General features: G+C 37.6%; 1 protein-coding gene across 5 annotated transcripts in view; it reads left to right on the top strand.

Annotated features, from left to right (window-relative positions):
• Positions 1–25617, top strand: part of LOC143029871 (transmembrane protein 184C) — a 53222-nt gene that overhangs the window by 12075 nt on the left and 15530 nt on the right. Inside the window, exons 1-8 of one of the 5 annotated variants that reach the window (XM_076193027.1) lie at positions 4852–5002; positions 10300–10470; positions 11141–11289; positions 11509–11545; positions 11816–12018; positions 18893–19019; positions 20412–20566; positions 24575–24674. In XM_076193027.1, coding sequence (XP_076049142.1) covers positions 4979–5002; positions 10300–10470; positions 11141–11289; positions 11509–11545; positions 11816–12018; positions 18893–19019; positions 20412–20566; positions 24575–24674 — 966 coding nt within the window. In that variant the 5' untranslated portion in view covers positions 4852–4978. Of the gene's footprint in view, positions 1–4851; positions 5003–8155; positions 8227–8291; positions 8472–10299; positions 10471–11140; positions 11290–11508; positions 11546–11815; positions 12019–18892; positions 19020–20411; positions 20567–24574; positions 24675–25617 lie in introns of those variants that run through there. The other 4 variants (XM_076193028.1, XM_076193031.1, XM_076193029.1 and 1 more) reach the window with 4 other exon arrangements.

Raw genomic sequence — 25617 nt, 5'->3', positions numbered from 1 at the left:
TTGTACTTACAGGGAAGGGGAAAGCTCGTGGTGTAGTGGGAAGGTGAGGAAAAGGGAGAAGGGGAGGGATTACTGAGGGAAAATGGAAGGAAATGAGGAATGAGGGGACTTGGTCCAGGCAGGCAAAGGCCATATAAACAAACGTCAATTTAGTGACGATGAAGGGACCAACAAAAATGTAAAGATTAGAAATATAGATAAGAGCAGCACAATGGAAGGTGAAGATAATAATATCCAGGGATTTAATGAGTGGGGGGGGATACCAACCTCCCCCGATTAGCAAGACTAGAGGAAAAACTTGAAAAAATGACCGAACATTGGGAGAGTAGGTTCGGTAAAATGGCAGAGATTGCGCGGAGTTGACAAATTGGAAGAATTAGAGAAGGTGAACAAAAACCTAATTAAAGAGATAGAAGAATTAAAAAGACAGTTAAAAGAAGTAAAAGATGAGAATGAGGAATTAAAGAAGAACAAAGAGAATAAAGAGTCCATAGCAAAAGAAGCACAGGGTTGGAAAAAATCCAGGAAAACAGTAAAGTTGCATTTACTGACATAATAAAACAGCAAATGAAAGAACAAACTGAAGACTCAGTTATCAAAGTGATGAGAAAAAAGGAAAATATAGTAAGAGACTTAGCAGATAAAAAGAAATGTATAATTATATTAGGAATGGAAGAGAAGTGTAACCTAAATAGAACCACAAGAATCAAAGAGGAAAAAGAAAAAGTAAGCAGTTTACTAGAATTAGTTCAGGAAGATGAACCTGAAATCATGAAACAAATTGAAGAACAGACCAATTACGATTAAATTCAGGTCACAAACGACAGGAGAGAATATCTTAGCAAAAACAGGAAAACTAGCAAACAGTGAACAATATAAAAAGGTATGGATAAAAAGAGAAATGAATATAGAGGAAAGAGAGGAGGAAAAAATGAAAAGATAAGAAGCTAAGGAAAAAACGAGAACAGAACAGAGTCAGAAAAAGATACATTCTATTGGAGAGTAGTGAATATGAAAATGAGGAGATGGGTCATACCGGAGAAAAACAAAAGGGAAACAGAGAATACAATGGAAGTAGCAGAAAATTAAGAGTGTCTTACACAAATATAGATGGATTAATAACAGGATTGAATGAACTGAATGATTATCTGAAGGAAAAAAACCCGGACATAATGGGAATTGTAGAAACGAAATTAAAAGGTCCACTACCTCCCAACAATGTAGGACATGATGCATATAATTATTGGATTAGAAACAGAGAGACAAAACAAGGGGGTGGAGTTATGTTCCTGACTAAGAAAGATATAAACGTGAGGAGTGTCACATATGGAAAGAATACAGTAGAGATGATGATGATCGAAGTGGAAGACAGAGATAAGAAGAGCAGAAAGTTTGTAATTAACTATGTGCCTCCAAAAGCAGCCTCGTGGGAAGAGAGTGATAAAAGTATGTTAAAAGACACAAGGATAACATTAAATAAGATAATGGAAGATGGAGGAAAAATAGTTATAATGGGCGACTTTAATTGCAAAGAGGTCTGCTGGGAAGAGATGAGAGTAAAGGGTGGAGACGGCTCATGGGGAAATGTTCTACTCGAGATGATTATTGACCATACAATGACACAATGGATACAAGAGAACACTAGGTATAGAGATGAAGAAGAACCATCGAGACTAGACCTAATAATCACATCTGAACCAAGAATAGTGGAAAAGATTGAATATAAGACACCAATAAGTGATTGAATATAAGACACCAATAAGTGACACCAATAAGTGATTTAACTGAAACTAAATGAGGAGAAATACATGGGGAAATGTTCTACTCGAGATGATTATTGACCATACAATGACACAATGGATACAAGAGAACACTAGGTATAGAAATGAAGAAGAACCATCGAGACTAGACTTAATAATCACATCTGAACCTAGAATAGTGGAAAAGATTGAATATAAGACACCAATAAGTGACTGAATATAAGACACCAATAAGTGATTGAACTGAAACTAAATGAGGAGAAATACATGAAAAGAAATGAACAATATAAAAAAAAAGGAGTGGAAAAGTATGTCCCAAGACAAAAACAAGAAAAAGAATATGTAAAGTGCTGGTACAACAAAAGTTGTAGGGAGTTAAAAGACAAAAGAGATAAAGCTTGGACCAAATTGAAGAAATACAAAAGACCTGAAAAATGAAAAACATATACTTGTTATAGAAATGAATGTGTACAAGTGTGCAGAGAGGAAAAGACAAAAGACCTGAAAAATGGAAAACATATACTTGTTATAGAAATGAATATGTACAAGTGTGCAGAGAGGAAAAGAGAAAATATGAAAAAGATGTCATAGAAAAATGTAAAGATCAACCAAAACTATTTTACAGATTTGTAAACAACAAACTGAAAAACAAACAAGATTTAGAGAAATTAAGACAAGGAGGAGTTGAATACACAGAGGAAATAGAAATGGCAGAAATTATGAACAAGCATTTTAAATCAGTGTTTACAAGGGAGAACATACAACCTGGGGAGATCGAATGGAAAGAGAAAGTCCCCCCTATGAAAGAAATAGAAGTAACAAAGAATGAAATAATGAAACACTTGAGTAATCTTGATGTCAGAAAATCGCATGGACCAGATGAAATAGCAAACTGGATTTTGAAAGAATGCAGGAATGAACTGGCAGACAAAATACACAGCATAATAAACAGTTCCTTGAAAGAAGGAAAAGTTCCAGAAGATTGGAAAAAGCAAATATATTACCTGTATATAAAGGGGGAAATAAAGAAGACCCTACCAACTATAGACCAGTCTCTCTAACAAGTACAATAGCAAAAAATTGTGAAAGAATTGTCGAAAGTAGATGGGTAAAATATTTAGAAAAAACAATGTGCTAAATCCAAGGCAATTTGGATTCAGACAAGGATGATCATACTTCACCAATTTAATATGTTTCTATTCAAGGCTAATAGATATAATACAAGAAAGAGATGGATGGGCTGATTGTGCATTTCTAGACCTAAAAAAAAAAGCTTTTGACAAAGTATCACATAAGAAGTTGCTTAAGAAATTAGAAACTGAAGGAGGAATACAGGGCAAACTACTTAAATGGATGGAAGACTTTTTGCAAGAAAGAAAAATGAGAGTAGTGATAAGAGACAAACACTCAAATTGGGATGAAGTAATAAGTGGTGTTCCACAAGGAACAGTTATGGCCCCAATAATGTTTGCTATATATATTAATGATATGGATGAAGGAATTGAAAGTTATATGAGCTTCTTTGCAGATGATGCAACACTATTAAAAAAAAAGGGGGAAAACAGAAGAAGATTGTGAGTCACTACAGAGTGATCTAAATAAAGTATGGGAATGGAGTAGGAAGTTGGAGATGGAGTTCAACACTAAAAAGTGTAGTATAATGGAATTTGGAAAAAGCAAAAACAGAATAACAGGATCATATAAATTGGGAGAAGAAGGAATAAAAAAAAAACGAAAATGAGAAGGACCTGGGAGTCATTGTTATGAATATGTCACCTGAGAAACATATAGATAAGATTTTTGGAGAAACTTATAATTTAATAAGAACAATAAAAGTGGCATTTACATACCTGGATGAAGAAAATACTAATCACTCTGATAAGACCAAGATTGGAATATACAGCAACGGTGTGGTCACCAAGTACAAAAAAAAATGTATAAAAAAAATGGAAAGAATACAAAGAGCAATTACAAAATTGGCACCAACACTTTCAAAACTATCATATGAAGAGAGACTAGCAAAACTTGAGCTACAGACACTAGAGCAAAGAAGAGAGAGAGGAGATTTGATAGCTATTTATAGAATCATGAAAGGCATAGAAATGATCGATAGAGAGGATCTAATAAAATGGGATGATAGAAATACAAGAGAACACGGAAAGAAAAAAGAAAGACAGCTATAGAAGAGATGTGAAAAAGAACAGCTTTCCTCACAGAGTAATAGACAGTTGGAACAAGTTAGATGAGAAAGAGGTGTATGCAAAAACAATATATGAATTTAAAAAGAGTTTAGATAAAATGAGATAGGAAGACGGGACAGCACGAGCATAGCTCCCCTTCCCGTAAAATACATATAGGTAAATACACACACACTAGATATAACTGAAGAAAAAATACAAGATACCACTTTTTTTTTGCCTATTATGATTGATTAAATGCAATTAGGTAAATACACACAAACATACATAAACACAACTTGTGGCGCAGTGGTAGAGTTCCCAACCGCCACTATTGCGGTCCGGGTTCGAATCCCGCCCAGGGCTGAAATAATTTCAGTATCGCTGCGCTGCGGGTCGTTACTCCAAATCTCGTGGGTGGAGCGTTGGGAGTGTGTATGCGTGTAAGGTTACAACATTACCCATTGATCGGTCTTATATGAGCTCTGAGCTCTCTTCCGGGAGGGAAATAGCTGTCGATCGTGAATCCAACACGTGATCCAAGACCATGGTGATGAATCACATGCGCGTGCGAGCCCTGGGGAAATAATACTTTGTTAAGTTTAACAATGGAGAACACAATGTCCCATTGGGAGGAAGTGACTTGGGTAAGAGGAGATGATATTCCCACTAGATTAGATCTGCTACGTGCTAAATAGCCAGACATCAATTGCTTTTTGAGCTACCTTTGCCCCATAGGAAAATAACTGACCATGTAACAGTTGAATTTCAGTTGGCGAATGAGGAAATAGAGAGAGAAAAAAAAATAGTCACATGGGAAAGGCAGACTCTATTAGAAAAAGATAGACTTATCAGCATGGACGTATTTAGAGCAGGACCACTAGGGCCGCAGCCCAGGGCTCCGCACTAACTCCATTATAATATCACAAGCACTTTTTTTTTGTGTATCGTGATAAAGAAAACAAATAATCACCTGACTGTGACTGAGCGCCGAGCGGCATTGTGACTAGACAAACTCCGAGGCGGCTGACAGCACGTTTCATGAACACTGGGACGATATTTTATGTGAATGTTAATTATTAACATCTTCAAAAGGTATCGATATGATAATATTTATTTTGATCAACACAAGTATAATATAAATACCTAACTCTTCATCACTTAGTAGACGTCCCTCACAGTATGGACGATATTTTATGTGAGTGTTAATTATTAACATCTTAAAAGGTGTCGATATAATAATATTTCTTTTTATCAACACATGTATAATATAAAATACCTGTCTACGTCACTTAGTAGACGTCCCTCACAGCAGGGACGATATTTTAAGTGAATGTTAATTATTAACGTCTTAAAAAGGTGTCGATATAATAATATTTCTTTTGATCAACACAAGTATAATGTAAAATACCTAACTGTCTACATCATTTAGTAGACGTCCCTCACAGTATGGACGATATTTTATGTGAGTGTTAATTATTAACATATTAAAAAGGTGTCGATATAATAATATTTCTTTTTATCAACACAAGTATAATATAAAATACCTGTCTACATCACTTAGTAGATGTCCCTCACAGAATCATGAATGGACGATATTTTATGTGAGTGTTAATTATTTACATCTTAAAAAGGTGTCGATATAATAATATTTCTTTTGATCAACACAAGTATAATATAAAATACCTGTCTACATCACTTAGTAGACGTCCCTCATAGTAGGAACATATCCTCAAAGTTGAGGTTGTAAATCAGAACACAATTAGTTTTCATTTTTTTATTTTCACATTGTGATGTAGTACGTTTGGTAAATAACTTATCTTTGATAAAGGACCTATATTATTACATGCATTGTAAAACTTGGTTCCCTGATTTTCCTATGTTACTACATCTGATGACAGTAGTTGGTGAGTTTGCATAAACATGATTATTAGTATATGACAGGTATTTATTAAATGCTATTGGAGGTGAACTTGACAGGGCCCCGCATACTTTAGATAGATAGATAGATAGATTTATTTGGCAAAGAATCAATATACATGAAGTGCAGATAATGACAAGAACACAGTTCGAAATAATAATTGCAAAAAATCATGTACCCTTATTTCCATTGTGGTCCTCATTAGATTGTTATTCTACACTAAGTTACACAGATAACATACGTAGGGGGACCAGAGACAATCAGGGCCCGGGGCTTAACCAACGTGTTCGACAACCAAATACCTTGTTCACACATCACTTTAAACACGTGTCTGTCGAACTACGTTCGACGTACCGTTAGACCATGTGAACCCCCTCTAAAGGCCTGTCTACACGAGCGGGCCTGATCGGCGGGCTTGCCCGTTAACGGGCATATTTGACGGGCAAACGATCAAATTGCCCGAAAGGCCGCCGAGCGAAATCACTGAGCTGGTGCCCGGTAGCTGGAGTTTCTACCCTGCCAGACGCAAGATAATATCGTGAACCATATCCTTTTCTTCTTTTTCTTCTTGAGACACACAGCTATTATCATAGAGCACAAAATCTTTTTCTTGACAATGCTAGGCACCATGGTTCTCGTACAGCACTCCACCCGCTACTGGCAACATCGTCGGGCAGGCCCAGCTGTTCATCACTTCGGTCGTGTGGACAACATTCACGGGCAGGCCCGCGAGAATTTGCCCGTTGACGGGCAAACCCGCCGATCAGGCCCGCTCGTGTAGACAGGCCTTAACATGTAAAACCGGCTCTGTTTATCAGGGATGAAGAAATTCCTTGAAGAAGCAGACTGGGAAGAATTCATGAATGCCACTGGAACTACGAGGAAATGAGAAATATTGGTTTACGTATACAACCTGGGAGTGAACAAAAAAGTGTTGGGGAAAACTATAATTTGTTAAAAGAAAATATTAGGTATGCTTTCCACTACGTGGATGTAGCAACGGTGGAAAAGCTGATAGAAAACAGAAGCCCCGGCTAATATGCAAGTGTTGTGGTTTCCACATAGCAAAAAGGATATAATCAAGCCAGGCAATTTTGAAAGAGTAGATACCAAAATGGTCCCAATCCTAGAAAAAAAAAAGTATAATAGTGGAAGACTAGAAAAAAATGAGATTCTCAACTTTGGAAGACCGAAAAAACCGGCATTGTTGTGATTTTTATTGTTCCAATAGAAGGGAACAAGTCAGATATGGAACAGCAGACCCTTAAGAGGACATAATCACAAACTGAAAAACTATAATACATGCATCAAGGACAATAATGCAGTTTTCCTTAAAGATGCACAGACTAGTGGAATGGCCTTGAAGTTTATATAGTGCAACCAAATGCCATAAATGCATTTAAGACAAAATATGATAAATGAAATTAAGTACATTATAAAGAAATTATAGTCGATGGTGAGAGTCTTGAAGAAGTTGAGGAGTATAATTTAGGCCAGATGGTGAACGTGACGAAAGATCATGATAATGAAATAAAATGACGTATTACAGTTGGTTGGAAAGTGCTTGGTAAGTATAATAAAATCCCGAGAGGCTCTCTACCTTTATGTTTGAAACGTAAAGTTTACAATCAATGCATTCTGCCAGCAATAATCTACGGGTAGTGAGACTTGGAAAATAACGAAGGCGATGGAAACAAAGCTAAGGACTGCACAGAGGAGAATGGAGAGGTCAATGGTGGGAATAACGCTGAGAGACCAAAAGAGAGCAAGTTGGATGAGAGAGCAGACTAGAGTGAAAGATATTGGGCAGGTTAGTGCGAACTACTGATGAGCGATGGAGCAAGTATGTTACTGAGTGGACGCCGCGAGATGGGAAGCGTGGAAAAGGAAGACCAGACAGAAGGTGGAGAGAGGATATAGAGAAGTTTGCATGAGTGACGTGGCAGGGGTTGGCGCGGTCGTGTGAATTATGGAATGCTATGAAGGAGGCCTTTGTTCAGCAGTGGACTCAGGATGGCTGATTTGATTGATTGATAATGCCGTCGGTCTCGATGGTGCAGTGGTTCCGACCTCGATCTGTACAATAGCGTTTCGAGTTCGAGACCCGCCGAGCTGATACTACAACTCTGGTGAGTAAGGATATATATACATATCACACCACAAAGCACGTATACCTAGCTGTGCAACTACTGGCTGAAAATGAAACATTTAATTTGATAATGATAAATTACTCTGATCAAGTGATCATACCCTTCATCCACTAAAAATACGCTTTAGAATATTCTGCTGTTTAGTTCATAGTAAACAAATGTCAGCTGATAACAAAAGAGCGTTTCACAGTCGATAAGGCTAAAGAAATGTTCTAAAGGTAATTTGATGTTTCTGGCGCTTCTTTAAGTTTGTAAAAAAATCAGCAAGGCAATAGAATATGTGCATTTCGTAAATACGGCAACGTACTCGATACAAACAAATCAAACTCGTGTTTAAATAGAGCAAGGACAAGACAACGCCCTTCCAACGCAAATCATGAAGTGTTTGTAGTTGCTTTAATTGTGAAAGCCTATGACGTCGTGAGTATAGTGGCTGTGGTAGAACGAACTGAAATTGAAGCAGGTTAGCTTAATGGCATTATGACTAAAATTGGTGAAAACTATGCAGACTTCCACTGATCAGTTAGTAATTCACTTCCACTTTTCTTTTTATCAGAAAATACTGAAAAGGACTGATTGTCTGATATTGTTCATAACAGTTACAAACAATTTGTATGTATTCCAGTTATGTTTAGGATGTGGAGTACTTACTCATACAAATCAGAGTAAACTTTTAGACAGCAAGGATGGTATTATTTAACCTGTGCAAGATTTTCCTTTTTTATGGGTTGTGATGTTTCTATGGTGTATGTGTGTATATATATATATATATATATGTATATGTATGTATGTATGTATTACTCTAGGAGTGCATACCTAAGCAATATATCAATAAAGGGATCACATGAAGAATTGTCACCTCAGACTTTAACAGGGTGACAATTCTTCATGTGGGCCATCCTGGGTTTATGATTCTTTGGTTGTATGAGTTGATGACAATAAGCATAACCCTCATTCAACCTAACCTAACCTAATCTTTATTCCACTGTTGATATTCGGCATACTGGGGTGACAATTTTTCAGTTGGGAACTCATGTGGGTGTTCTGGGGTGACAGTTTTTCATGTGACCCCAATAAAGAATTAGATATTAATTATGTGAATTAAAATACATCAATGTAATACCTGTTTTTCTTGGAATCGGTAACAAAAAAGTTGGTAGAAGTGATAAACTAGCTACAACTTAGATGTCAGTGTAGTTCAAGATGCCATGATTGTTATTGTTTGTTGTTGAAAATGAACTAAAGGAAGTCTAATAAATTAGTCTAGTATAGTCAGATGACCTCTAGGGGTGCTAAATGCATACTCCAGAGGAGGATAGGTTAGATTAGATCAATTTATTAGACTTCTGTTAGTTCATCTTCGACAACAAACAAAAATAAACATGGCATCTCTGTGCTCGCTGACATCCAAGTCGTAGCTAGTATATCACTTTTAACAACTTTTTTGTTATTGATTTCAGCTTTTAAAAACATATATTGATGTATTATAAATTACAAAATTAGTATTTAATTTTCTATTGATATAGCACTTAGGTGTTTACCTCTGGAGATTTACCTATATATATATATATATATACAGAGCTGGGCATGTTCCTTAGTGTGTTCGTTGGTGCATTCTGCTTTAGTTTGGCTGCAGTTAGCACTCAAACTATTAAAGCTTAAGATAGGTTCATGCTGAAATAAAAGTCTGGTAGGCCACATACTATATATATATATATATATATATATATATATATATATATATATATATATTTGTATGTGTGTGTATGGATAGGATGGTAAAGGAGATAAACATGAGAATGCTATGCAAAGGTTTGAAGTTTGTTGATAGAAGTGGTGGGAAATGGGAGGTGAGCTAGTTGTTTGCAAATGGCATTGTACGTGTATCTGAATCTAAGTAGTTACACAGTAGAGATCTCATGTAGGTTGGCCTTATCTTCAATTGGACACATACAATGATTTATTCACATTTTTATGGAACAAGGAAAGTACCACAAGAATGTGTACAGAATCACAAGAGTACATCTCACAAGCACTACCAACAGAATGCAACAAAATACAACACCACCAGCATACTGTCTGGTCTTGTCTGTAGGCTGTTGCTGGTTTCCTGGAAGCTGTGGGTCTTCTGCAAGAGAGACCAGGGGCAATAGATTGATTGATTGACCTCTAAGTAAAACATCTTAGGTGTTTGCCTTACTATTGGAATATTTTTAGTAATAGATTATTGGTTAGTGATTCCTGGTAGTATGATTTCATATTTATTTTGGATTATTGTTTGAATCTTACAGGATGATGAAGCTTCAGTTTTAGTACACTCATCCAGTGATTGCAAAAGCTGCAACATGTGTGGCCAAAGGTGTAGGAACTTTTGTTCAAAATGGCGATTGTGGATTCGACCAGTTATCTTTGTTATATATGGTGCTATCATACTTGTGTGTTTACCCTATTACATTTGGCAGGTAAGTTTTATTTTAACTTTTTTAAAGTGTCCTGATCCATGACAGAATTGAACCACACAACTCTCTCACTCGACCAGTATGGCTTCAGACAACATCTATCCATTTTTCTGTATACCAAGAGCTTCCTCCTCCTTATAAGGGAGGTAGCTAAGTCAAAGATATACACCCACTCCTACCCATTCCTTTCTCATCCATCACCCATATTTCCCTCTCATCTTAGCTCTTGTTATCAAAGGGTCATCTGTGTCTCCTGCCTACTGCCCAAGTCAAAAGCAATACAGCAAGACAGTGCATCCACAGCAAGGCTGCTTTACTTAAACAGCAATCCCCATTCTCTGTCCCTTCATACAGAAAATAGAGAAGACTGGGTAAAATCCCTTTGGGCTGCATCAAAATCCACACTCAACCACTCCCCACTCTCCCCCATCCTTCACCCCCTCCCTTCCTTCAGGCTGCATCAAAGTATCATCCATATACAGCCATTCTCCACATGCACCTATCCCCTGCCTTCTTCCTTCTTTGCTCAACAGACAACAACAGATAACATCACTGCCTGTATATTGTATCCTAACCTTACAACACTGATATAGATAGTGGTAATGAACAAGTGTTATTCATATATATATGGCTTACTTCTTAACTAATTATACCTCTATCTTTATATATACAGGTAACAAAAGAAGGAAATTTTAAATATAAATCAATTGCCAAGATAACTGGTGGTGTTTTTGTATTTCTTGCAATACCCATCACATTATGGGAAATTATACAGCACCTTATTAATTATACCAAACCAAAACTGCAGAAACACATTATCAGGTATGTCTTCATATCTTAGAAATGTAATATTTTGTGAAAAATCTATATGATTTTCATTATGGATATTTGAGTGATTACATACAGTTAAGACATGGAATTAAGAAATCTCATATGTAGAAAGATATCAAACAGTTTAACTTTCTTGTAGGTACTGAATAAATGAATTTCCTTATACCACTTCTGTTATTTCATGCAATGAATTCTTTATTATTCTTTCAGAATTCTATGGATGGTGCCAGTTTATGCTTTAAATGCTGTAAGTCAAAGTAATGGATATATTTGTTTATTGATAAGCTAGAGTGGTCATATATTTCAAGAGATAACACAGTATGAATGGTAGACATTTACCTAAACCAAAGTTTTCAGAAAGAGTTTTAAACGTTGTTTGTAGATTATTTTCATAATGCAGTTCATTAGTGTGTAAAAGTTGTAAATTAAAAGGATTTTCAGTGCACAGTTGTATACTAACATGTTGCTCTTGGTGTAAGAACTTTTACCTGATGATATATACATATTCTTGTTGCAGTGGCTGGTTCTAGCATTTCCTGAACAGGGTCTGTATTTAGACACAGCACGTGAATGTTATGAAGCATATGTTATATATAACTTCATGATCTTCCTTCTAAACTTTCTGGATGATGTCATGGACTTAGATGCCATAATGGAAACCAAGCCTCAAATGAACCACATATTTCCATTGTGCTGCCTTAAACCATGGCCCATGGGAAGGTAAGCTATTCAGTGTTACCACTGTGTTAATTATGGTGTTATGAAAATACCTCTCTTCTTCTTCTTTCCCATACTATCTTATGCTCAGTGACATTTTGTCAGTATTCAGTCTCTTTTCTTACAGAACCAACATTTCTTTCTTTGTCTTTTATCCATTAGATGTTTTCATATCCATATAGAGTATTGATTGCTTAATGTTTTGGGATCAGTGAATGTGCAAAAAGCTTCAGGACCCAGTAGAATCTCAAACTGGATACTTAAAGAATGGAGGGAACAAGTGTTTTATATATATATATATATATATATATATATATATATATATATACAGACATATATATAATACATATATGTAATATATATATACATATGTAATATATATATATATATATATATATATATATATATATATATATATATATACATACATACATATACCAAAGGCTTTTTCCCCCTTACACAGGGGGTAGCCAAAAAGAAAAAGGCATAGAAATCACTCCCACCCATTTCATTTCCCATATATTCCACTCCCCTCCACCCTCCTCCCTCCCTCCTATCTTGGCACCTCCTGGATGACAGGTCATCCCTGCTTGCTGTCCACTGCCCTGGGTCAGAAGCAGTGTCGCAAGACACAGCACATCCACAGCAAGGCCGCTTCATAAATTCGGCGACACCCCCTCTCCGTTTCCTCATGCAGGAAAGGAGAAGACGGGGAGAAATCCCTTCGGGCTGCGTCAAATGTTTTCTCATACATACTTCCTCACCCCCCATCCCCCACCCACTCCCCCTCATGCATCACAGCCTCATCTATACACAACCCTTCTCCAATCACCCGTATCTTCTGTCCTCTCCCGTCCTTCCTCTACAGACATTCCTCTCTTTTGTAAAGCCCCTTTCACCCCATCCATCCATCTCATCCTAGGACGCCCCCTCATATTCACTCCTTCCACCTCCACCTTCCACACTTCTTTTACTAATGTTTCTTCACTCATTCTTTCCATGTGTCCAAACCATCCTAATACTCTTACATCAATCCTATCTCCCAGCTCCCTTTCCACCCCTGTTCTCCTCCTCACCTCCTCATTTCTCACTCTATCTAGCCTAGTAACCCCTATCATACTTCTCAGACATTTCATCTCAAACACACTCAAACTCCTTCTCTCTTCCTCTCTCATGTTCCATGTTTCTGCCCCGTACATTGCTGTTGGCACAATCACTCCTTCATATAACCTCCTCTTAGCATCCATTCCCAGATGTCTATTTCTCATTACACTTTTTAATCCACCAAGGCATTTACTTGCTTCTCTCAACCTACATTCTACCTCCATCCCCACTCCTCTCTTTCCTGTCACATTCGCACCCAAGTATCTAAAACTATCCACTTCCTCCAGTTTCTCACCCTTAATGCTCACTTCCAGCCTACTGTCACTCTCTCCCCTTGTACATCTCATCACCTTACTTTTACCCACATTTATCTTCAGCTTCCTTCTTTCACACACCTTCTCAAACTCTGTCACTAACTTCCTCAATCCCTCAATACATACATATACACACCAAGGTTTTCCCCCTTATAAGGGAGGTGCCAAGTCAAAAGGCATGTACTTACTCCCACCCATTTCACTTCCACCTATTCCACTTCCATCCACCACACTTTCCTCCCTTTCATCTTAGCTCCTCATGGATGACAGGGCATCCCTGTATCCCACCAACTGCCATAGGTCAGGAGCAATGTAGCAAGACACAGTACATCTAAAGCAAGGCCACTTCATTTAATCGGCAACCCCCCTCGCTGTCCCCTAATGCAGAAGAACTTAAAATTTTAAGGAAACAACTGCTGGACAAAATTCACAGGCTTATTGTTCATTAATGAAACAGTATTGCCACAGGATTAGAAAAGGGTTAATGTGGTACCAGTTCACAAACAAAGGTTGAAGTAAGGAGCCACCACTAAACTGCAGGCTGGTATCACTGACCAGCACAATAGTGATATTATGTGAAAGGATTATGGAAGAGTGATGAGTCAAATATCTTGAAGGGATGAATGTTTGACAGATAGTTGGGCTTCAAATTTGGAAGGTCTTGTGTGCCAAACCTTTTAAGCTTCTACTGAGTGATTAATGTCCAGCAAGAGAGGGGGGCTGGGTAGACTGTGTGTGTCTTGATTTAGAGAAAGCTTTTTATAAAGTACATCATAATTGGTGGGTAGGGGAAAAGAATACTGCCACCAAGTAATTCCACTTGGATCGTAAGAGGCGAGAAGAAAGGGACGGGGATTGGGACTAGGCATCCTTCTCCTTGTAGCCACACAGGGGACATATCTAAAAGAAAAAGCAGAGGCATAAGAGGGTCTGGGAGTTTTCCGACCAGCACCCTAAAGTTTGGGTCTTTTAATGTGCGTGGATGTGGTACAGATGAGAGTAAAAGGGAAGAGATAGGTAGTATGTTTGTGAGAAGAAAGATGGATGTGTTGGCTTTGAATGAAACTAAGCTGAAAAGGAAGGGCGAGTGTAAGTTTGGGAGTGTAAGTGGGAGGTTATCAGGAGTGAAGAGAGGGGGAGGGAGGTAAGGGGTGGCTATACTAGTAAGTGAAGAGTGTAGTGGAGTGGAAGGAGGTTTCCTCAAGGATAATGTGGATGAAGGTGAAACTGGGAAAGGAGATATGGTTTTTGTAAGTGAATATGGGCCTGGCAGTGAGAAGAGCGTAGAAGAAAGGGAGGTTTTTTGGATAGATTTAAATGAGTGCATAGAGGATTTAGGGAGAAATATCTATGTAATAATACTGGGAGACCTTAATGCTAGGGTAGGAAATGATGCAATTGATGGAGTGGTTGGGAAATGTGGAGTTCCAGGAAAGAATCATAGTGGAGAGTTGATGGTGGAAATGTGTCTAGAAAGAGAGTTGATGATAGCAAATACGGTGTTTCAGAAGAAAGTCAAGCGTAAGTACACATGGGAGAGGGTGGTGGAGGGAAGGGTGGTAGATAGAGCGTTAATGGACTATGTGGTGGTAAATAGGATTATGATAGGAAGAGTAAAGGATGTACGTGTGCTAAGGGGAGAGGGTGGGGGAATATCAGATAATTTTTTGGTGGAAGGTAAGTTGAGAGTGGAGGATAGATGGAGGAAGAGGAAAGGGACAAAAGGTAGGGAGGTGCTTAGAGTGAACTCTTTAAATGAAAAGGAAAAGGAGAAGGAGTACAAGAAGAAGCTGAAGGAGGAGTGGGAGGGAGTGAAGGATAGAGTAGAGCTAGGTGTGGAGGAGGAATGGGGATAGTTCAAGGAGGAAGTCACAAAGTGTGCAAAGATGGTGTGTGGAACAAGAAGGACAGGAGGAAATAGAAGAAAGGGTAGTGAATGGTGGGATGAGGAAACAAAGAAGGTTGTAGAAGAGAAGAAGCGAGCTTTCACAGATTGGTTACAAAATAGGACGAGGGAGTCATATGAGAGGTACAAAGAAAAGAAAAGAGAAGTAAAGCAAAAGGTAAAGGAGGCAAAGAGGAGAGCAGATGTGAAATGGGGTAAGAGTATGACAGAAAATTTTGAAAATAATAAAAAGATGTTTTGGAAAGAAATTAAGAGAGGAAGAGGAGGCGAATCAAGTAGAGAAGAAAAGGTAAAAGGTGCAGATGGAGAGATGATAATGGAATAGAAGGCAGTAAGGGGAAGATGGGCAGAATATTTTAGGGAGTTGCTAAATGTGAAGGAGGATAGGGAGGGAAAGATAGCCAGTGGGAAATGCTAAGAAAATGAGAGTGATGAGTGAGGAAAATGGAGGAGAAATAAAGAAGGATGAAGTGAAGGCAGTCGTTAAGATGATGAAAGCAGGTACGGGAGACACAGTGATGGTGGACTGGCTGGTGAGGTTAATGTTTGCTGGAGAGAGGGTACAGTGCCGGAGGACAGGAGGAGTGCCTGTATAGTTCCACTTTACAAAGGAAAAGGGGACAACTGTGAATGTAGTAGTTTCAGAGGGATTAGCCTGTTAAGTGTAGTTGGGAAGGCTTATGGGAGGATCTTGATTGAGAGGATTAGGAGAGGAACAGAGGGAGTAATTGGTGAGGAACAGTGTGGATTTAGGACAGGTAGAGGTTGTGTAGATCAGATTTTTGTGGTAAGACAGATATGTGAAAAAGCTATAGGAAAGGGGAAGGATGTTTTTTGGGCCTTTATGGACCTGGAAAAGGCTTACGACAGGGTAGACAGAAAGGCACTGTGGGAGGTTTTGAGGATATACGGGATAGGAGGAAAGCTTCTAGGAGCTGTCAAGAGTTTTTATGAGAGTAGTAGAGCTTGTGTCAGAATTAGAAATAGAGAGAGTGAGTGGTTCGAGGTAAAGGTGGGACTTCGTCAAGGATGCATTATGTCGCCCTGGCTGTTCAACTTATACATGGATGGGGTGGTGCGAGAGGTAAATGCAAGGGTAGTGGGTCAGGGATTGGAGATGGTTAAAGAAAATGGAGAAAAGTGGGAGGTGAGCCAGCTGTTGTTTGCAGACGACACTGCGCTTGTGGCAGGATCGGAGGAGGGACTGAGGAAGTTGGTGACAGAGTTTGGGAGAGTATGTGATAGAAAAAAGCTGAAGATAAATGTGGGTAAAAGTAAGGTGATGAGATGTACAAGGGTTGAAAGTGGCAGTAGTCTGGAAGTGAGCATTAAGGGAGAATGACTGGAGGAACTGGATAGTATACATATATAATAAAAGTACATTCATCCAGATGGTGCTAAGATAAGAAGGATGGTGGAGGGGTGTGGAGTGTATTCAGGGATGGAATGGGTGGGAATGATTTTATGCCTTTTCCTTTTTGACTACCTCCCTTGTAAGGGGGAAAAAGCCTTGGTATATGTATGTATGTACATCATAATCATCTTATTTGGAAACTGGAGCATATAGAAAGACTACTAGGTATACTACTCAAATAAATGATATTTTGAAGGGAAGGTACAGGAGGACAGTAGTGAAGGATAATTCTCAGGATGAAGAGTAGTGATTAGCAGAGTTCTGCAAGGTTCAGTACTAGTACCTAGAGTGTTTCTTATCTATGGTAATCATATAGTGGTAGGTACATGTTTGCGGATGATGCAAAAATCATAAGAAGAATTAAAAACATCATAAGAAGAATGAAAAACAAGGAAGACTGTAGGCTGTTGTTAAAAGATCTAGAATGGATCCAAGAATGGAAGAATAATATGAATACCAAAAAATGCAAATTATTGGAAATGGGCAAAAACTCAAAGTATATGGTATGGCCCTCACACAGAGTGAAGGATATGAGCAAGATTGAGAGAATACAAAGGGCAACAACCAAACTGGCTGGCATATAAATCAGAGGAGAGAAAAAAAGTAATGGATCTGCCAACATTGAAAGATTGAAGAGAAAGAAGTGATGTGATTACAGTATTCATGTTGCTAAAGAGGATAGACTACATTGACAAAAGACATCTCTTGATAAGAGATAGGAGGATTTTAAGAGGTCATAACAATTTGAGGGAAAGGCAACAACTATAAACTTTCCATTTTACATGGCAGCATGGATGGGGTAGTGCGAGAGGTAAATGCAAGGGTAGTGGGTCAGGGATTGGAGATGGTTAAAGAAAATGGAGAAAAGTGGGAGGTGAGCCAGCTGTTGTTTGCGGATGACATTGCGCTTGTGGCAGGATCGGAGGAGGGACTGAGGAAGTTGGTGACAGAGTTTGGGAGAGTATGTGATAGAAGAAAGCTAAAGATAAATGTGGGTAAAAGTAAGGTGATGAGATGTACAAGGGTTGAAAGTGGCAGTAGACTGAAAGTGAGCATTAAGGGAGAGCGACTGGAGGAAGTGGATAGTTTTAGATACTTGGGTGCAAATGTGGCAGGAAAGGGTGGAGTGAAGGTGGAGGTAGAATGAGATTGAGAGAAGTGAGTAAATGCCTTGGTGGATTAAAGAGTGTAATGAGTAATAGACATTTGGGAATGGATGCTAAGAGGAGACTGTATGAAGGAGTGATTGTGCCAACAGCACTGTATGGGGCAGAAACATGGAACAGAAGAGAGGAAGAGAGAAGGAGTTTGAATGTGTTTGAGATGAGGTGTCTGAGAAGTATGATGGGGGTTACTAGGCCAGAGTGAGAAATGAGGAGGTGAGGAGGAGAACAGGGGTGGAAAGGGAGTTAGGAGATAGGGTTGATGAAAGAGTATTAGGATGGTTTGGACATATGGAAAGAATGAGTGAAGAAAGACTAGTAAAAGAGGTATGGAAGGCAGATGTGGAGGGAGTGAACATGAGGGGACATCCTAGGATGAGATGGATGGGTGGGGTGAAGGGGGCTTTGGGGAAGAGGGGAATGTCTGTTGAGGAAGGACGGGAGAGGACAGAAGACAGGGGTGAATGGAGAATGGTTGTATATGGATGATGTTGTGATGCATGAGGTGGAATGGGCATGGGGATGGGGGATGAGGTAGTATGTGTGAGCAAAATTTGATGCAGCCCGAAGGGATTTCTCCCCATCTTCTCCTTTTATGCATGGGGGGATGGAGAGGGGGGGGGTCACCGATTTAATGAAGCGGCCTTGCTGTGGATGTGCTGTGTCTTGCGACACTGTTTCTGACCCAGGGCAGTGGACAAGGTGCAGGGATGACCCGTCATCCAGGAGTTGCTAAGATGAGAGGGAGGGTGGAGGGGTGTAGTGTATTCAAGGATGGAATGGGTGGGAATGATTTTATGCCTTTTCCTTTTTGGCTACCTCCCTTGTAAGGGGGAAAAAGCATTATCTATATCTTCTCAAAATCTGGGTCTTTGAAGTTTTATTTATGTCAAAGTAGTGATTGCACTGTATTATAATGACTGCTTTGAACACATTTGAATCATGTATTAATGTTAAACATTTTTCTTTTCCTAAGGGAGTTCATCCACCGTTGCAAACATGGCATTCTGCAGTACACTGTCTTTCACCTCATCACCACCTTCATAGCCTTTGTATGTGGGTTGGCCAATGTTTATGGGGAAGGTGACTTTTCACCTAAGAAGGTAATGTATTTTATCACTTACTCCCAGATATGTCTTCAGCTGTCTTTATATGACCGTGTATTGTATTAGTACTTATCTTATTATCTTTTAGTATTATTTATTTTTTACTTTTAAAAAATGTGGAGGGAAGTGGGAGGTAAGACAGTTGTTGATTGCCAATGACACTGCGCTTGTTGCTGGGCCAGAGGAGGGTCTAAGGCAGTTAGTGACTCAGTCACTGGCTGTCTTAGACCAGACAGGTAATGCGTTACTAAATCAGTAACGAAAATGCTCAGCTCTGGTTATTTTATGTTTTAGAATAGTGAATATTAATTATGTAGTTTAGGTATTATTTTATTGAAAATATTCACAAGAATTAAATACTCTATTTCATTCTTTTTTCATCAAAATCATTATAAAGGAAATTAAAATTGGTAACACATTGACTGTAATGCATTGCCTGTCTGGCAGTAATGCACCCAACTCTGGAATACTGAGATGGTTTGGGTACTGGAAAGAATGAGTGAAGAAGGACAAGGAAAAAAGAACATGGGAAGCAGAAGTAGGTGGAGGGAATTTCAGGGAAAGACCAATTTAGATGGGTGAAAAGGGTATTGGATACATGATGAATACCTGTGGAGCAAGGAAAAGTGCAAAAGAATATCGACAAATGGAAAGTGGTTGTAAGTGGATGAAGAAAGAATGTGGCCTGAAGGGATATTCTTATTTGCTCTGTATTTCTCTCAAGATGGTGGGAGTTGCGGGAGGTGAAAGATGTCTCCATATATTGAAGCGGTGTGTGAGTAAACCAGCTCATTTTGTTGGGCCCAGGATGTGTAAGTGCTGTCTTACATCACTGCTTATGACCAGAGCAGTATGATGAGGAATGGGGATAAACCTTCATCCACAAGATATTAAGATGGGAGGGACAGTGAATCAGTTTTTGGGTGGATGTAGCGTGGGTGTATGCTTTGATGTGACTACCACCATTATACATACATACATATACCAAAGGCTTTTTTTTTTCCTTTATAAGGGAGGTAACCAAAAAACAAAGGGATAAAAACCACTCCCACCCATTTCATCCCTAATACAATCCACTCCCCTCCACCCTCTTCCCTCCCTTTTATCTTGACCACCATTATTTTGGTATATGTATATATGAAAATAAAAGTATGCAATTCTGTAAATCATGCCCGGGTATGGCTGTTACTATGTATAACCTAACAGTGTCATTGAACAGTTGAGACGAGCTTAAGGGTTTAAAGGCTGATCTAAATTTGAACAAAGAAATTCAGGTGATTGTAATAAATCATAATTTACAAGTAGGTGTTTACAGTGTTTTGCATGTAAGGTTTTGTTTATCTTTATACTTTATAGGGGAGACCAACAAGGTGTATCTTATTTTTACAGGCTTTCGTATATCTTTTTGTCATCAACAACTTATCCCAATTTGTGGCTATGTACTGCCTTGTCCTCTTCTACAAAGCCATGCGTCGTGAACTGGACCCCATGTCTCCTCTTGCTAAATTCCTGTGCATCAAAGCTGTGGTCTTTTTCTCATTCTTGTAAGTATTCCTTTTTGAGTAGTAGGATTACTTGGAAAGACAGTGGTCAAAATTGTAAAAAAAAATCAGGTAGCCCACATTTTTTCATATTTATGTTTATTTTTATACACCTTGGTCTCTTAATCCCACACTCTCCAGTCACCACTTGTGCGGATGTTTGGGCCCAGAACATAAACCCACTTTGGGAATTGGCCCAGGACATAAAACGTCACCAATTTCCAAAATGGGTTTATGTCTTGGGGCCCAAATGTTTTTACAAGTGGTGGTTGGTGAGCGTAAGATTGTGACTGAAGTGTATAGTGTCTCTCAGTGCATTTAAGTTTATGTGATATAAATCTGTGTAGTATAATTTACATATATTTACTTTATATATATATGCAAAAATAACAGGAGAATTATTATGAAATAACAGTAAGATCTTAGTATATTAATATTCAGACAAAATACATCAAAAGTAAAAGAAGGAATTTTTTTTTTATATACATTCCACAAATAATTTAGGTACTTAGGAAAGGCCAAGACTTAGGTCGGACAATAATCCCCTCATCTCCAAGATTTAATAATAAAAAAAAAATTGCAGTACAAAATTCTTCCACATTTTACATGTATGGTCTTATCAAGACCCATAAACTGAACTGTCGCATGAGGCCAATCATAAGCTCCATAGGATCTGTGCCTTACAAACTTTCTAAATGGCTGGTCACTATCCTCTTCCCATTTGTTGGCACTTTTTTATTTATTTATTTATTTTTATTAAGAATTGCATAGACCTAGTTCACAAACTTAAATCTCTGAATGTAATTGCTTTATCTTCTTGTGAGCTACAATTTTCTTTGCTTGTTAACTCAAGTTCCCATTGAAGAAGTGTTAGCAGTTTTACTGAATGTTTTAGAGGATCTGAGATGAGAGAGGGGAAAGGGTGGTGGATGGGAGTGGATTGGGTGGAAATTGAAATGGGTGGGAGTGGGTATATGCCTTTTGACTTGGCTATCTCCCTGGTAAGGGGGAAAAAGCTTTTGGTATATAGAATAAAATAGAATTTTAGGGGATAACATTGATGACATTCCTTCAGTCAACATTATTAAACTCGTCAGTGTGTGTCTAGTCAGTTTATCTTTTTTATTAGAAAGTAAGCATTACACCCAAATTTTTAGTTTGCCAATTGGTAATCCTGACTTAGCTAATATTTTCGTGGGATATTTTGAAACTCATCTTCTAACTCCCATTAAAGAAAGGAATAAGGAATGTAGTTTGGTTCAGGTATGTTGTTGATATTTTGTGTTTTTGGCTAAAGTCTCAGTCTGTGGAAAATTTCATCTTAGAATTAAATTTGCTAGTTCCATCCATTAGTTTCACCCAGGAAATTGAAGCCAACAACAAACTTCCTATCTTAGACGTAGATTTTTTTAGGGATGAGATTGGTATCAATAGAAAACCTACTAACATACTTTTTTATGTTCATTATTTTTCAAACCATCACTGAAATGTAAAAAAGTCTGTTTTCATATCTATGTACCTTAGAACATACAGAGTATCAGGCCCAGAACTCTTAGAAGGTGAATATAATCAAAGATATTGGTATAAACCTACAATACCCTACCAAAATTTTTTACCAATGCCACTGTACGGCCAAGAAAAAGTTTTTCCAAGGACATGACAAGCCAAAAAATCAGAACAAAACTAAGACTCTTGCAATACTTTATGATGAGAATTTCCTTGATATAGTTCCCATTCTTAAGAGAATTGTTATACAAGTAACTTTCAAATATAATGCTGTTAAAGCATCTCTTTAAAAATAGCCCTAAAAGCAATTATGGAGTGGTATACAAAGCCCCTTGTAAAACTTGTGATATAGTTTACATTGGTCAAACAGAAAAAGAGCTAAAAACTAGGATCTCACAGCACAAATATAATGTTAAAACACCATGGTCAAATAATGGCTTTTTCCAACATAAGGCCACTTTTGATCAGTACATTGACTGGACTAGTGCTAAGGTATTGGTAAGAATGAAAGATCACCTTGAAAGAAATGTTATCTAATCATGTCTGATATCAAGTACCCGTCAGAATTTTTTTTATTTAACCCATGGACAGTTTAAATGTGACAAATCATGAAACAGATCTCTTCTGATTGACAGAGGAACTTGGAGATGTGGGGCGATTATGGTCAGACCTGAGTTAGGGCCTTTCCCAAGAACCATAATTGTTTGTGGAGTGTATACAAACTTATTCCTACTTCTACTTTTGATGTATTTTGTTTGAAAATGTAATATACGAAAGACCTTACTGTCATTTCAATTTAATTTCCCGTGTTTTTTCTCATACATACCTTACTGTGAAGTGAGGTTTCTGCATATACACCCACACACATGCATATATGTATTTATATATATATATATATATATATATATATATATATATATATATGCAAAGTAGACCACTTGGAAAAAGAAACTAACGAAGCAGAGCGCTTTCGTATATTACATCTTCAGTGCAACAAGTACATAGTGATAGGAATACATAGACAATATATACATGATACAAAGGAACAAGGACAGTTTGAATAAGCGTAGCGACCAATTACCCCCTGGAGAGCGGAAGGTCATTGTCAATTATCTTACGATGGTCGGGCGACATCAGGTCACAGTCGCCAAGGGTCACTGTTTCTACTAATTATATAGGGCGACATTAAGTCAATTCGTTGGATTACATTTTACCTGATATTATCTTACTAATTTCTTGACAAATGAAATGATCAAGTTTGTACAAGCCTTTATGTAGGTTGGTATTTTGATTACTGGTGGTATGAATCAAACTGCACTCTATTCAATTTCTTGCTATTATGTTGTTGGTATAATAGATTGCCTGGGCATTACCCCAATCAACTGGATGATTATTTAATTCAATATGCTTGAATATACCACTAGAATGATTGCCATCCCTAACATTTTTCTTGTGTTGTTCAATTCTAATGTTTAAGGGTTTGGCAGTTTGACCTATGTAAAATTGATTACACATTTTGCAAGGAATTTTATAAATGCATCCTTTTTTAATTTCAATACTATTGTTGATAAGTTTATGTTTTACTGTACTATCATGTTTAAAAACTACCATTTACATTAAATCTTTTTAATAATTCTTTTTAATAATAATTCTTTTTAATAATTCTGTATCACAGAATTATTAAAAAGATTTAACGTAAAGGTAGTTTTTAAACATGATAGTACAGTAAAACATAAACTTATCAACAATAGTATTGAAATTAAAAAAGGATGCATTTATAAAATTCCTTGCAAAATGTGTAATCAATTTTACATAGGTCAAACTGCCAAACCCTTAAACATTAGAATTGAACAACACAAGAAAAATGTTAGGGATGGCAATCATTCTAGTGGTATATTCAAGCATATTGAATTAAATAATCATCCAGTTGATTGGGGTAATGCCCAGGCAATCTATTATACCAACAACATAATAGCAAGAAATTGAATAGAGTGCAGTTTGATTCATACCATCAGTAATCAAAATACCAACCTACATAAAGGCTTGTACAAACTTGATCATTTCATTTGTCAAGAAATTAGTAAGATAATATCAGGTAAAATGTAATCCAACGAATTGACTTAATGTCGCCCTATATAATTAGTAGAAACAGTGACCCTTGGCGACTGTGACCTGATGTCGCCCGACCATCGTAAGATAATTGACAATGACCTTCCGCTCTCCAGGGGGTAATTGGTCGCTACGCTTATTCAAACTGTCCTTGTTCCTTTGTATCATGTATATATTGTCTATGTATTCCTATCACTATGTACTTGTTGCACTGAAGATGTAATATACGAAAGCGCTCTGCTTCGTTAGTTTCTTTTTCCAAGTGGTCTACTTTGCATAAGTGAACACACGTACCCGTGTTCTTATTAGCATATATATATATATATATATATATATATATATTGATTTGTGTGTATGTATATGTATGTCATTTATGAGTTATTTCTTTCTTTATAGTCAAGGAGTTGGCATCATGTTTTTGGTGAAATTTGGCAATTTTGAAGTTATAAAAGAATTAGATGAAGATGAAAAACAGAAATTGTCTAATGCATTTCAGGTAAGTCAAATCAGTTTTATGTTAAGAATGCCTTTTATTTCTTCAGCACACTTAGATTACCTACTTTGTATTTGTATATTGACATTACATTGAATTAGGTCCCAATTACTCCTCACCACTATGCCTGATCTAGAGAAAAGACTAACTTACATTTAAATTAAACTACACATACCTTTCACTCAACCAGCATGTCTTCAGCCAAAGTCATTCTACCAGTTTGTTGTGTATGATCCTAATCAGTTACGTCTTCAATGATTTAAGTACTGTACTCCCAGCTAGACTAGGACAGGAACTAACTATAGACAATTATTCCCAGGTAGACTAGCATGAATATAAGAGCTGTAGACTTAAACAAAGCTTTACTTATAGTCTCAGTGTACATTTTCTCTTAGAAGGCTTTAGAGTATGAATCAGCATAACAACTATAAATATTTTTTTAGGGACCAATAAAACACAACAACTTTTTAATTCTAAAATCCTTCACTATGGACTTCCACATGTATGACCTACTCATTCCAAACCCAGAGGAAATCATGGGCTTGGTCCAGGTTGAATGCCATCCCCCCAGGACTGCACCTTCTAATGGAGGACAGGTGTGAGGAAGGAGCCTTCCTGTAATCAGTCTGTAGCTTTGGTTCTCTCTTACAGGAAGGGGGTTGGCACATAGGTTACTTAGGAAAGAAACTTTGTGTTGTTATTTATGTGTGAATTGTGCAAGTTTGACAGTGTAAGATAACATATTCTTCTGAGTGGTGACTGATCTTTTACCTAGCCAGTTTTGCGTTGGTATTGATTCAGTGCTAGGTGGACCTGAGTGTAGACATACTAGTTACTTGCATAGATTAGGAGGATTTTCTTGTGTGGATATATGACTGGTAGTTCTTGAATTAATATTGAATTAATTGTATTTTAATATGTTTTGTATTTCATGTGTATATATATT

This window comes from Oratosquilla oratoria, chromosome 11 (genome assembly GCF_046742065.1).
Source record: "Oratosquilla oratoria isolate Oo_2021 chromosome 11, ASM4674206v1, whole genome shotgun sequence".
Lineage (NCBI taxonomy): Eukaryota > Metazoa > Arthropoda > Malacostraca > Stomatopoda > Squillidae > Oratosquilla > Oratosquilla oratoria.
The sequence above is the reverse complement of the archived record's forward strand: the minus strand, read 5'-3'. Positions and strand labels throughout refer to the sequence as shown.